This window comes from Manacus candei, unplaced genomic scaffold, assembly GCF_025592945.1.
Source record: "Manacus candei isolate 608988 ecotype Guabito, Panama unplaced genomic scaffold, ASM2559294v1 h1tg000078l, whole genome shotgun sequence".
In the NCBI taxonomy this organism is placed as follows: domain Eukaryota; kingdom Metazoa; phylum Chordata; class Aves; order Passeriformes; family Pipridae; genus Manacus; species Manacus candei.
This window is the reverse complement of record NW_026138126.1, coordinates 942,848-957,182: the sequence shown is the minus strand read 5'-3', so window position 1 is coordinate 957,182 and position 14,335 is coordinate 942,848. Positions and strand designations below refer to the sequence as shown.

At 50.6% G+C, this 14,335-nt stretch overlaps 2 protein-coding genes across 8 annotated transcripts in view; one reads left to right on the top strand and one right to left on the bottom strand.

The window, feature by feature from the left end:
* The first annotated feature begins 122 nt into the window (after positions 1 to 122).
* On the top strand, positions 123 to 4,514 carry LOC127481396 (ectoderm-neural cortex protein 1-like). 4 transcript variants are annotated; one of them, XM_051810659.1, is made up of 2 exons: positions 123 to 267; positions 1,226 to 4,514. In XM_051810659.1, exon 2 carries the CDS (start codon positions 1,241 to 1,243, stop codon positions 3,008 to 3,010), a length of 1,770 nt encoding a protein of 589 aa, XP_051666619.1. In that variant the 5' UTR covers positions 123 to 267; positions 1,226 to 1,240; the 3' UTR covers positions 3,011 to 4,514. The 4 variants fall into 4 exon arrangements, with proteins under 4 accessions (XP_051666619.1, XP_051666618.1, XP_051666617.1 ...); XM_051810658.1 differs by lacking the exon at positions 123 to 267 and adding an exon at positions 627 to 844; XM_051810657.1 differs by lacking the exon at positions 123 to 267 and adding an exon at positions 627 to 864.
* Positions 4,515 to 9,374: 4,860 nt separating this feature from the next.
* Positions 9,375 to 14,335, bottom strand: part of ARHGEF18 (Rho/Rac guanine nucleotide exchange factor 18) — a 49,421-nt gene continuing 44,460 nt past the window's right edge. For all 4 annotated transcript variants that reach the window (XM_051810818.1, XM_051810816.1, XM_051810817.1 and 1 more), the window contains one exon: positions 9,375 to 14,267. In XM_051810818.1, the coding sequence (XP_051666778.1) occupies positions 14,107 to 14,267 (161 nt within the window). In that variant the 3' untranslated portion in view covers positions 9,375 to 14,106. The remainder of the gene's footprint in view (positions 14,268 to 14,335) is intronic.

The window sequence follows — 14,335 nt, the reverse complement described above, 5'->3', positions numbered from 1 at the left end:
CCTGCCCAGAGCAGCACTTGCTCATTTTTAGTACAAGACCTTGTACTTCCCAGAACTTGCTTTTTTGTTTTGTTTTTTTTTTCTCTTTTCTGCTTCGGCCATCAGCCCAACTCGGCTCCTGCTCCTGAGAGAGGGTGACAGTACCCTTCCTTGGCAAGGAAAGGTGATGGTGGTGCAGGTGATGGGCTGCCCCGGGGGAGGTAAAGACGAGCAGCACCTTCTGTGCGGGAGCAACCGCTGGATGTTTTCAAGCTCCAAATTTCAAAGGTGGGCTCCGTGCAGGAAAACTTGCTGAGCAGGGCTGGTTTGTCTGGCCGTAACCTGCCTTTGTCAGCAGGGCGGGATCCAAAGGCCGCGGGCGCGCGCTGCTGATCCCAGCCCGGCCGCCCAGTTTATGGCCTTTAATGGTGGGGTGGCTCCGTCCGCACAGCTCCGCCGGGTTCAGGAGCCTCAGATCCGGCGGCCCGAGCCCTCGGCCGCTGCCTCAGCCGCGCTGCGGTGCTGGGGCGCGGGGGGCGATGCTCGGAGCGCGGGGACACGGACACGTGGGGGGGTGAATGGGAGTGGTCAATGGGGGGACACGGACAAGTGCGGGGGATGAATGGGGAGTAATCAATGGGGGGGATCAATGGGCGGGGGGGGCTAACGGCTGCGCATGCGCGCGCCCGGCCCCGCCTTCCATTCACTAGGAGCGAGCGCAGGGCGCCGCGGGCGCTGATTGGCTGCTGCGCGGGCGGGGGCGGGGCCGGCACGGGGCGGCCACGCGGCGGCGGCAGAACGGGCGGGGAGGGGGACCGGGACCGGGACCGGGACCTCTGAGCAGAGCGAGGGACCTCAGAGCCAGGTGCGGGACCTCTGAATGAGGTGCGGAACCGCGGGTGCGGGACCACGGGGCCTGGTGCGGGACCTCTGAGCCAGGTGCGGAGCCGGGGCGGGCCCGCGGGGCGGGCTGGGCGCGGCAGCCCCGGGAGCGCACATCGCCCTCTCTCCCCGTACTACGCGGGGCCCGGCGGAGCCCTGAGCTGCCCTGGCATTTGGTCCGGGAGCGTCCGGTGCCCCGTTTCGGTTAGCGCTGGGCGAGACCCGCTGGGCGAGACCTGCGGGACGGTCCCTCCGAGCTCCCCGTTCCGGGCGGTACCGCACTCCCGCCGCCGGTTCCTCTCGGGCGCTGCTCCCCCGCCAGTGCCGGGCGCCCCGTGCTGACTCGCCGCTTTTCCCTTTGCAGAGCGGTCTCAGCACTATGTCCGTTAGCAGCCACGAGAACCGGAAATCTCGCTCGAGCTCCGGCTCCATGAACATCCACCTCTTCCACAAACCGGGCCACGCCGACAGCCTCCTCACCCAGCTCAACCTGCTCCGCCAGCAGAACCTCTTCACCGACGTGGTGCTGCGGGCGGGGAACCGCAGCTTTCCCTGCCACCGCGCCGTCCTGGCTGCCTGCAGCCGCTACTTCAACGCCATGTTCAGCGGGGGCCTCAAGGAGAGCAGAGATGCCGAGGTGAACTTTCACGACTCCCTGCACCCCGAGGTGCTGGAGCTGCTGCTGGACTATGCCTACTCAGCCCGGGTACTGATCAACGAGGAGAACGCCGAGTCCCTGCTGGAGGCCGGGGACATGCTGCAGTTCCAGGATATTCGGGATGCCTCGGCCGACTTCCTGGAGAAGAACCTCTACCCTGGGAACTGCCTGAACATGCTGCTGCTGTCTGACGCCCACTGCTGCGAGCGGCTGCTGGAGCTGTCCTGGAGGATGGCGCTGGCCAACTTCACCTCACTCTGCAAGACCGAGGATTTCCTGAGGCTGCCCAAGGACAAACTGCTGGAGCTGGTGGAGAGCGAGGAGCTGGAAGTGGAGGATGAGACGCTGGTCTACGAGGCTGTCATGGGCTGGATCCGGTACGATCTGCCTCGGCGCCACGAGGTTCTGCCGGAACTGCTGCGCTCTGTCCGCCTGGCCCTGCTCCCCGAGTCCTACCTGTGCAAACAGGTGGCCTGTGAGAAGCTGGTGACCAGCCACAAGCTGGGGGAGGAGATTGTGGCTGACGCCGTGCGATGCAAGATGAAGATCCTGCAGAATGACGGGCTGGTGACGGGGTGCTGCGCCCGGCCTCGCAAGGTCAGCCAGGCCCTGCTGCTGCTCGGGGGCCAGACCTTCATGTGTGACAAGATTTACATGCTGGACCATAAAACCAGCGAGATCATCCCCCGTGCCGACATCCCCAGCCCCCGTAAGGAGTGCAGTGCCTGCGCCATCGGCTGCAAGGTTTACATCACTGGGGGCAAAGGCTCCGAGAACGGCGCTTCCAGGGACGTCTGGGTCTACGACACTCTTCATGATGAGTGGGCAAAAGCTGCTCCCATGCTGGTGGCGCGGTTTGGCCACGGTTCCGCCGAGCTGGACCACTGCCTGTACGTGGTGGGGGGTCACACAGCCATGAGCGGGGCCTTCCCAGCCTCTCCCTCCGTCTCCCTCAAGCAGGTGGAGCACTATGACCCTCAGCTGGACAAGTGGTCCCTGGTGGCCCCTCTCCGGGAAGGTGTCAGCAACGCTGCTGTGGTGGGGGCCAAGATGAAGCTGTTTGTTTTTGGGGGCACCAGCGCCAACCAGAACAAGCTGCCCAAGGTGCAGTGCTTCGATCCCTGCCAGAACCGCTGGACGGTGCCCACCAGCTGCCCCCAGCCCTGGCGCTACACGGCGGCTGCCGTGGTGGGCAGCCACATCATGGTCATCGGCGGGGACACGGAGTTCTCAGCCAGCTCCGCCTACCGCTTCCACAGTGACACCTACCAGTGGTCCAAGTTTGGGGATGTCACTGCCAAGCGCATCAGCTGCCGCGCTGTCACCTCGGGGAACAGGCTGTACGTGGTGGGGGGCTACTGCGGGGCCCAGCGCTGCAAGACCCTGGACTGCTACGACCCCTCGTCCGACACCTGGAGCAGCGTCACCACGGTGCCTTATTCCCTCATCCCCACTGCCTTTGTCAGCACCTGGAAGTACCTGTCTGCCTGAGAGTGGCAAAGACTGGGAGGTAAATAGTTGTGGATCAACCTAGAGCTCCTATGTATAACTTTGTGCTGCACAAAGGTTAAACCTTGAGGGGCAGATGCACGTGGATCTGGACTGCAGTTGTCCTCGTGCGAGCATCAGCTCCAGAAAACATGTTTTCAGGCTGGCAGTTTGGGATCTAAAACCCTGCAGGAGAGAGAAAGTCTCTTTAAGGTGCCAAAATGCTGCAGGGAGAAGATTGGTATAAATAACAGGACTCTTAACCTGGCATCTTAGCCCTGCCACTGAGTCTTGGCCTATGCAAAGATTTTGGGGAATGCTCTGTGTGAGGATTGGGTGTCATCCCTAGGTCAGAAGGCTGCTGGAATGGATGTTTTCCCAGGCTCGGTGTCTGCAGGAGCTGGGACAGACCGTGCGGTTCCACAGGGCTGCTTTTAGCACAGCCTCCTCCTCCTGGTGCCACAGTTAATCTGCCAGTGGCACCCAAATGTCTTGTGGGACGCCAGGGCTGGGAGCTGGTGCCAGAACAAGATTATAGTTGGGATTTAGTCCCAGAGTGGTCGGTAATTGCGTTTATAAGACAAACCCTGTCTATGTATAAACACAGGGTTTCTCTGCTTCTAATTATTCCCTAGTGTCCCTTTCATGCCACTGCTTCCCTGCTACATAGAGATTGACTTTCAAACATTTGCAACTGGAATTAAACCTTTCTAAAAGGCTCTTTGGCAGAAATGATGCCAATGAATCACAGATCCTGCAGGGTTTTTATTTTCTCCTTGCAAGAGTTGTACTAGTCAAATGAACTTATTAATGCAATAAAATATCCTGTGATACCTGTAGAAGATTCCTGGACCTTGAGGGATATCAGCAGCCATTCATTGCTGAGCTCTCTGTGGGATCCAAGGCCTGAGGGGTGTTGGGTTTGCTGTGCGCTGGTGTCACAACACTCTGCTTCAGGCTTCACAACTTATTATGCCAGTGTCTCACTTGACTGAGGATCCAGATGGATCCAGATGGAAAACACCTCCTCCTATCCAGCAAGTCTGTGAGCTGGTTGCCAGCGTGGGTCCCACCAGCACCTGCAGGGCTCAAGGCAATACAGCTCTGGCTTTGAAGTGCTCCTGCAAATCCATCTCTTTGGTCAGCCCAGGGAGGGGACAAGCATAGAGGAACCTCCTTGGGCTGGAAGCTTGTGCTGTCCCTGGAGACAGCAAAAGGTGTCCAGGTTTTCCACTACCTTGTGTGATCTCAGAGCAGGAACCAGAGGGATATTTTTTGGGTTTTTAGTGGTATTTACTAGAAAGGACAAAGGATGCTCCTGACTGGCCACAGGCTCTGGACTGTGCTGCTGGGACTCTCAGCACAGGCAGCACTAGAGGCTGGAATGTCTGAACATGTGACAGTACTTTGCCCATGGGCTGGTTCTTTACATTTATTTTTTTTTATACAGCAGTTGTGTGTTTATTACTCAGCCTGGAGCTACTTAAATAAATTTGAATAAAATCCATTGTGTTCATTGCCTGCTCTGTATGATTAAGCTGCAGGTTTTCCCAGCCCTTGCTATATAGTAAGGAGTATTCCCTGCTTGAGTCCAAATTGAGGGCTCAGATCTTCCTGTATCTTTGTAACATGGGACTGAGGGAAGCCCAGCTCTCACACTGCCTTCAAGCTTTGAGGAACACACAAATCTGTTTAAAACTCCAAAGGTTAAGCTATTCTCTGTCCTTACCTGGTCATCCTCCATGGAGCTGTCCAAAGGAATGGGGGAAAGTGTTGCCCCTTCTGTCCCCAAGGGCTGTGCACTCCAGGCCCTGCTCCAAGGGAGGGGGGACAGTGGCTGGGAAGGAAAAACTCTGTTAGAGGGGTAGGAGACAGGAATCAGCACAGTCAGAGGAAACAGGACCAAAGGTACAACCAACTGTCTCACCATGGAAGCAGGGGCTGGGTGTGATCCATTATTTCAGAGTTAAATAAATCAATGTCACAGCCCTTCTGAGCTGCTCATACAGGCAGCTGGCATGACTGGAAACAAGCTGCCCTGCTGGGGACTGGAGCAGATACACAGACTTCATTTCCACCCTGTTTTCTGATGCCTTTGCCATTTTCAGCTCCCAGGCTAGGCCTTTTTTCATGTACCCTTGCTGTGCCACCTCTCCATCACTGGCTGCAGGGAGAGGAGCCCACAGCCTGGAGCACACAGGAAGCTGCAGGGGAAAAAGACCCATTTCAGTGGGAAAAGGCTGTTAAGATCATGGAGTCCAACCACCTAGCAGCTCCCAGCTTGGCTGTGCCTCACACACACACACACACACACACACACACACACACACACATGCAGGCAAGGGAAAGTCATGGCACAGGACAAGGCTGGGATGGGCAGCCATCAGGAAGTGTCTCCAACCCTGTTCCCAACCAGGAGCAGTTTCACCTTTGTTCCATCCACAGTTCCTCCTGAGGGTTGGACAGAGTGTGACTTTGCTCAGCAAGTCGGAGGAGCAGAGCTTTCATTCATGGCTGTTTGAGCAGCAGCTGTTTTATTTATGCTGCCAAGCAATAAGTGTTGGCTCCCAGCCACATCCTGCTCTGGGGACGGAGCAGCTCCAGCGGCTCAGGTCCGTCTGCCTCCCGCGCCTGGCGCTGGGCATAATCTGAGCTGGGTTTGGGTAGTCTCAGCTGGTGGAACCAGCAGCCCCCACTGCTGCTGAAGGCTTTACAAGGGCTGGGCATTGTTTCCTCGTTTCAGTCCAACTGCCTCTCAGGGAAAACCAGCACTACAAGCACATCGGGGCTCAGCTGCACCGGTGGCTCCCTGCTGCTGGCAACAAAACCTCATCCTCCTTCACCTGGCAGACAGCCCTGTGCCATCCCTTCAGCTCCACCTCCTGCTGGCAGGAACCAGCTCCCAGCCCAGCAGGGAGCACCCTGGGGAAAACCAGACAGCTTTACTCGTGCTTGGGTCTGCTGGAGTCAAGTCACCCCAACAGACCTGTTTTCCCAGTTTGACATTTCCATGCATTGATCCACTTGCTGCTTCAGTGCCGGGGCCAGAGGATTCAGGCCAACTGAGCTGGAGGTGAATTTGGTTGCTGGGGCAGAAATCCTCCTGAATGAACAGAGTTTAGAATCTCAACATAATTCAGACTTAGGCATCTCCTCCTAGCCCAGCTCCCCCATTTGTAGCTGCACCCCTCCAGCTGCAGGAGCTAAACCCCAGCCCACAGTCACATCTGGAAGAGGTAACACACATGGGCTTCACTAGGCTCAAAGCCAAAACAATCCAAGTGTGACATTGCTGTCTCAAGGGATGGTCCTATTCTCACACAAAGCCTACAAGCCACCACAGCCAGAGAAATAGGGGATCAGACTGACCCACCTCCCTCCTGGCCACAAGGCAAGACAGTTAGGGTTGATTTTAAGAGAATTCTACTGCTGCTTAGGGGCGTTCTGCTCAGCAGCTCCTGCTGCCAGAGCACTGAGGCAACACACGGCTTTTCTCCCTTCCCAGCTCAGCAGTAACTTAAAAATTTCACTTTCTGGCTAAGATGGGACATGGATCATTCCAGTGTTCTGCAGCACACCCACCACACATCTAGCAAGGAACTATTACAATGACAATTCATGGTAGCCCAGCAAAACAAAGCTCTAACTACACACAGTGTGTTTTTTGTCCAATGTTCTAGGAGGGAAAACAGACACTGCACACCTAACTGTCTGAAATTCCCTGGCAAATCTGCTTATCACATGCAGTGATCTGAGATGGCTTCAGGTCTAGCAACACACTGTGCCCCTCACAGTGAAATGACATCAACTGCTGCTCTGACGTGGGCGAGGCGCATTTGCTCCTGTGCACATGGAATCATGGAATGGTTTGGGTTGGGAAGGGCCATAAAGCCCATCCAGTCTCACCCCCTGCTGTGGGCAGGGACGCCTTCCACGAGCCCAGGTTGCTCTAAGCCCTGTCCATCCTGGCCTTGGACAATGCCAGGGATGGGGCAGCCACAGCTGCTCTGGGCAACCTGTGCCAGGGCCTCCCCACCCTCACAGGGAAGAATTTCTTTCCCATATCCAATCTAACCCTGCTCTCTGTCAGGCAGAAGCCATTCTCCCTTGTCCTGTCACTCCAGGCCCTTGTCCAAAGTCAAGGAGCCCCACAACAAACTGATCCCTGAGCTGTTTGAGCCTCCAGTGCATGTGACAGTCCCAGAGGCAGGGACCGTGTGTCGCACGCTCCAGCACTTCCAGCTCTGAGAGGATTTGCTGCTTCTGGGCCCATGGGATCTGGCAGAGGATAAAAGCCAAAGAGTGTAGGACAGGCCCCACATCCCTCATCTGCTGAGCCTTGAGCTGGCCCCATCGCTGGGATGAGAAATTAAACCGGATTTGAATCACAGGGGTGAGGAAAGGGAAAGGTAGCAAACAGTACATTCCCACTGTCAGAGCACACTATGGAGCCAATCCCCTCTGAGCATGTTTGTCCTCAAGCATCTGGTTTGATGATGAGTCTCAGATGCAGTATGGGAACCATCAGCCTCGTCTCACCCACATGAAAGAGGAAGGTTTAGCATAAAGCTGGTCATTGCCGATGGTCCCGGAATGATTCATACAGAGAAAGAATGTGGTTTGGGTTTCGGGTTAATTAGCTGCAGATTTCAGAGAGAGACAAGGCAGGGCGGAGCTGCTGCAATATTGGTATGAGCACAGCTCTAAAGGCAACACCAGCCACCCATCCTGAGCTCACACCCTCCCTGAGATCACACCCTCCCTGAGCTCACAGAGCAGCGACAGCCTTATCATTGCCACTGCGAGGCAAGGTGTTTGCAATCCCCAAGGAATGTCTGCCCGGCTGTTGTGGCAAAAACTGAGCACAGCAACACCCACACATCTTTGAACACCGATGGCTGCAGCGGCACCAAGTTTCTAACAGATGCAAATGTTGCCCAGGATTTAAACTTGCCTCTACTGAGCTCTGGGCTGCTGCAGCTGGGCAGTTCCCAATGGGAATCTGTGCTGCAGGGAACCCTCTGGGCTGTGTTAACCCTGGATCTCCCTGAACCCTGCATCTCCCTGATCCAGGCTCTTCTGTCTTTCTACAAACAATTCCTACAGGTCTGACACATGAATTTGCAGGAGAACACAGTGCAGCTCCTTGTAACTTCTCTGCTATACTGTCCCTCTCTGCTGCCCCCCACAAAATCACTTTGATTCCATTTCTTGCTGCTGAAAAGTATTTAGAGATGGACATGGGAGTCACCGGCCTTGCTCTGGTGACACAGACATGAGGTCTGGAAGCACAGAGGCAGTGACTGCACCACAGCTCAGCTCCTGGGAGCTCAACGGGGCAGAGAGAAGGAATATTCTCCTGAAGGAAGCACAAGCAAAAGCTTCTACACACACACAGACAGACACACAGACTGTAAGACATCATTCTGTCACGCATCAGTCTGTTAGTTCCCATGAAGACCAAGTTTTAAACACTGGTCTGCCTAGAAGTGTTTGATTATTGACATATGCTGGAAAAGTAGAAAAACTGATATTTTTCCAGTTGAGTTCCAGTTTGTGCTGCAACGCGGATGTCACATGGACTTCAGAGACTGACAAATGCTGCCTGATCCTGTACAGAGAGACTCCAGGTCCCCCAAAGCTGCTCCGATAAGCCCCAAAGGCAGGGATGGGCAGACAGCCCTGCTGGCACCAGCACCAACCCTGGCTCAGAGTTCTCCTCAACACTGGCTGCACCGCAGGATTTCGATGATAAAATTCTCCCTCTTCCTTGAGAGCACCAAACCACATCCCAGTTCTCCCACTCTCCCCAGTTCTGCATCTGTTCTCATCTCCAGAAATGATTCCAGATTACAGTTCTTGGGCTCCCTTGCCAGTGTGCCACGAGTGGGGATTTCACCAGGAAGCACAGCACCAGCCAGAGGCTGCGGGATGGTGCTGGCAGGTAGGGCTGCCAAATTGGCACAGGCACCAGGGAGAAAGTTTCTATTTTTGTTATACTTGTTCCAAGGGGGAACCGATACTGCCTGGGACAGAGCCAGGCATGTCTCAGGCTGGCACCATGCAAAGCACCTCCACACTAATGTAAGCAACTCAACTGAGTTCACTCTCTCACCAGTGAGTTCAGATGCTTGGGAGCACCTGATCTTTCCCTCAGGTGTTCACCTCTCTGCCAAGGGCTGCAGCTATTGTTATCCTCCACTAAACACCTCTCATGCTCCGTCCTCTTCTTTGGAAAATCATCGGTTTTCCTCATATGGCACATTATTTCTGTCCAGGGCAGAAAATGAGAAGCACGTGAGAAGTGGCAGCTGCTTTGATCTTCAGTTCAAATAGAAAATAATAAATAATTATATAAAGGCAGACAGTTTTTAAATGTTCTTTTTTTATTGCTAGAAGTTGGTTTCAGTCCTATTGCAGCTTTGAAATCCTTCAGTGGAGAAACATTGCAATCATTGTAAAAATCATCATTTGGTGTGCTAAGATCAAGTTTACAATTAATCAAGAGTGCACAATTCAACAGAATATTAACATTTAACCATCAACTTTACAAATAAAATAGACTACAAAGATGTTGCTACTGCAGTATCAACAGTAAAGGAAATATTTACAATGTTTACACCCTAACAAAAAAACAAAACCAAACTCTTCCCCAACAAAATGGTCAATTTAACCATGGACCATGATTATTTATTAAATCTTTACAGTGCAAGGTGGGCCTAGAAACCAGACCTAAGACTAAAGAGCATCAAGAGAGTTCACAGCTCTGAGTGAGATGCACGCAGCTATGCCAACAGGATCTCCATCCGTGAGAGATTTCCTTCCGGGCACAAACAGAAATGGAATTTGAAATAAACTTTTCTAAAGTGCTCCAATTGCTCTCAGTACAAAAATATAAAAAACTGATTTATAAACATGGCACAAATGTTATGAATCAGAGCTCACACAAATGCTGTCTGAAGAAGGAACATGCTGATGGTGAGTGATGAAGTTGCCAGTGGTTATGGAGATGTCGAGTCTGGTCTCAGAGCAGGGGAGAGGCTTGGCTTTACCTACAGCACATGTGTAACCTGGCATCAAGATTTGTTTCCTTGTAGATGTGAGAACTGCTGGGGAAGACAACAAAATCTCCAAATTCCCTCGCACAGGGGCACAACACACAGGGACTCCACTGAGCAGCACCAGGGAGCCACAGCTCCCATTCTGCAGAGTTAGAAGAGAAACAAAATACGGATTTTTAACCCTTTCCTAGTTTAAGCTTCAGCTTTCATCATAAATGCAAATGACAAACACCAAGCTCCATGTATGCAGGATCATCTGACTATTACTCAGCAAGACAAAACTGCCTGCAAATTATTTAGAAATGGCTCCTACCTGTGCAGGAATGCAAGTACCTGGATGAGCAAGCAACTCTAGGAATACCAATTCTTCTGCCTCATGCTGGGGGATGATGAGCGATCTCAATTTGTGGGACAGGCCACAGCTACAATCCACAGACAGCACAGTTAAAAACTAGGGAAGCTTTCACAACACACACAGGGCAGCTGTGCTCAGCACTAGTGACCACGGAGGGATCCTCAGCCTGGAACACAAGGATGACCACATTCCAGGTGGGAAGAGAAAGAGGAAGCCTCCTTTACACCAGCATCCAAATTGAAATCAGAACCACAGAAACAGCCTCTACTCTGCAACAGCACAATATTAAAGGACAAACATGCTGCTAATTTTAAGGCTGTGACACCAAGCAAACACGGTGGCAATTCAAAGCTCACGCTGGCATTTCCTCCACACCCCAGCTCAGGGAGAAGCCAAAAGGCACCTGGGAGGCACAGAATTTTGAACTGTCTAATCCTCAGAAATCACTTAAAAGAAAACTTTTATCTGAAGTGATTGAAAAGTCCAATGGAAAGGACGTGACTCAGAATCAATAGCAGGTTACTTAGCCCAGGACACAGCAGTATTTTGCGAACTAATTTGCCTAGAAGAGTTATTTTTCTAGGACCAAGACCTGAGCAGAGAGTCCAAAACAAGTTACTCAGCTGGAGTGGTTTGATAACAATTTCACAGATTCAGTTTTGCACAAGTGAAGAGGCTTTTTATTCATTTAAAGAAAATCATATTTATGTAAAGAAAATAATTCACTTGCTTCCCTCAGCCTTCCACGAATCACCTGCCTATGCTCTGGTAGGGTAACCCTGGACTAGCAATGAGGTATCACAACACCTGCTAATTCCAGAACCTTCTCTAAGCTGGGTCCAGTCCCAAGCAGGAAGCCACACCAATACCCATGATCCACACCCAAGTGAGAGAAGATGCTGTCTCAATTCTGGGTGAAAACAGGTTTCATAAAGCCAACTGCAGCCAGACATGTGGACTGAAGTCAGAAAATTACTTTTAAGGTCATTTCCCTATTACAGATTGAAGACCCATATTCCAAGGGGCTTTTGGGGTTGAAAAACGGCCTGGCTGTCATGGGCCTGGGTCCATTTATTAACAGCCAAAACTTATTCAAAGTACTGCTGACAATGAGTATTAATATAATTATGTTTAAGTTAAAACATTAAAAGAAATGAGACCTCACTGCAGACTTTACTTTCCAGATGTCACTGTTCTACATTCAAATTCATCCATTGCACAGAAGTAGAAAGCAGACAATGAGCTGCTCCAGCCATACTTTAGGACAGGCACAAAATTAAACTAAAGAAATGTTTCCAAAAATTGTTTCCAAACACCCAAACTGACATCCTTTTTAGTTGAGGTGGTTTATTCCACTGATGCAACTTAGCTTTAGGCTAAAACTCCTAAAAACCTGGTAATTTAAGGCAAAGGGGGCACTGAGTTTTCACTAGGAGTGGCCCAAACCACAGCATGAAGGGAAGAACATACAGTGCATTCCTGCTGCTTCCCTGTGTGCTTCCAGGAGAAATCACAGGGAAGCAGAGGTGACTGGACTGTTGGATCTCACACTGCTGGCTTGATCAGAAGTTACGCTGATTTTAAGAACTCCCCTCCATTCCAATCTAACTTTTAGAAACACAAAACTGAATATAGGGTAGAATTATGTTCTAACCAACACTGTATCACAACAACACAAAAATCACCATGTGTAAATTTTGCAGTGCTGCTGATTTACCAAGCAGTCCTTCACAGCAAAGTGTGCCCAGTTTCACAGCACTGCTTTGTTGGAAGCTGGGGGAGCATCCGCAGTGTGGTAACGAGCCACGTGGTTCCGAGTTTCCTCTCACTGAACTCAGTGCCATTGCCTCAGGTTTGTACCAGTATCACATAGCAAAGAAAAAGACCCTTAAATCCAACAAGTGTTCCAGCAGGAGTGCTTGTCCCAAAGACCAATTCACTATTTTGTGGCTTATCTTTTCCCCTGACCAGTGAATTTAGGTTTTTTAATTTCTCATTTGAAGACAATAACCCAAATTATCACCACTTGAAAATAAACTCTATGTTTTCTGCTGAAAATTTATAATGTTTCTTGCACTGTAACTACTGCAATAATTTTTAAACTCTCAAGCAAAGTGAAGTTACAGCCTTAAAGACATTACTAACATCACACAGGGCCTAACCAGAGACAGCTCAATGATTTGAGACTGGCAAACTCCATTGGATCAATTGCCATGGATGGAGAACTGACCAGGCCTTCCATCCACTGCTGCTAAAAATCACTTTAAATCAGAGTGGAAGATATAAAAATAGTTATTATCAATCATGCTCAGAAAGGTATTAATCCAAGTTTTTAAGCTCTGAGATACTGATTTCTTTAATTCTGTAACAATACTCCTAAACAATCTCTCCCGTGCATCATAAATCTGACCAGCCACATTCAACATATACCAGAATGCACATCCCTGGGTGAGGTGTGTAAAAAGGATCTGAGATACAGAGTGAAAAATACAACACAAAACAACTGTGCAAATCACTACAAAGGAAAATAATGCCTTTTCAGCAGAACATTTACTGTCATCACCATCGCATGATCAAGAACTGACCCATTTAACAAGAGGTATCAAAGCTGGTTTAGCTAACAGCAGCTAAACACAGGTTTAGCTAAGAGTATTTTTTTATTATTTTTTTTTTTTTTTAAATTTTAAAACCAAACAGTTTTTATTCCCTTCATTCCTAACACAATGCTGCAGAGAAGTCTCTGCAGTAACAGCAGCTTTGATATCTTCTGGTACTGGGAGTAAAGTCCCCACAAATTAACAGACAAACAAAAGATGCAGAAAACAGGATTAAACAAGACAATAAATTACTGCATTCAAAAGCTTCTTAGACATGTCTTCAGCTAAGAGCAAAATCCAAGTCTCTAAGCTCATTCTGAACCAAGCCATAAGTATTGCCTGGGTACCTGCACTGCTCTCATCAACACAGAGATAGATCCCAGCCCATGCTGGTAGCCAATGAAATATGCATTCAGTCCAACTCTTCATCACTGCTGTGAATCCTCACATGTCCAATCCTCCTCCTCCTCCTGCCTTGAAGACGCTGTCAGAAGCTCACCTTACCTTCTCTTTCCCTGTACCTGGCCACTAGGCTGGTCCCACTGGGCTCACAGTGCCTGGTACACCTGGCTGGAAGGAGACTGGCTCACTGTCACCTAATTACCAACAACCCAGTACTGACCTGGACCTGGACCTGGATCTGGGAAAACAGATTTCAAAATATGCAGCCATTCTGGGGCCAACTACTAAAACTTTTTACATAAAAACCTGTGTGATGTTATCAGTTCAACATCACTGATAACAATTCACAAGATGGTGCCCACAAAGAGTGTACATTCTCCAAAAAGAGCACATTGCAATAAATGGCAGTATTTTTTACCATGCTCTGAATTGATATATCCATGCCATGTGTCAATACATTTCCATGTTTGGAGAATTTGAAAGCAAATTGTTACTACTGTGCCCTCATTCTGAGCTGCTGGCAGAAAAGCCAGGAAAGTAGGAGAGTTAATCCTGGTCTGGTCCTTGCTAGTAGTAACTGGGCAAGGACGAGAAGACATCCATGTCGGGTCTCCATCACGGTGCACACTGGGGCCTGAGTTCTTGAAACAGTGTGTCAGGAGATTCATCTTTAAATGGAAACAATTAGAAGAAAATTACATCTTCTTTGCTGGTATCATCTTGCACATTCAACAGACTTGGCTGAGAGGTCACCAGGGTCTGAACCTGAACATTATTGGGCTTGAATAGGTTCGCTGAGGCAGGTGAAAGTGCTTCTGGCTGAGCATCTGTGGGGCCATACAATTCTAGAGGAAAAAAATGGAAGAAGACACAGTCATGACACTGCACAGAGAGCCCGAGGCATTCCCACAGC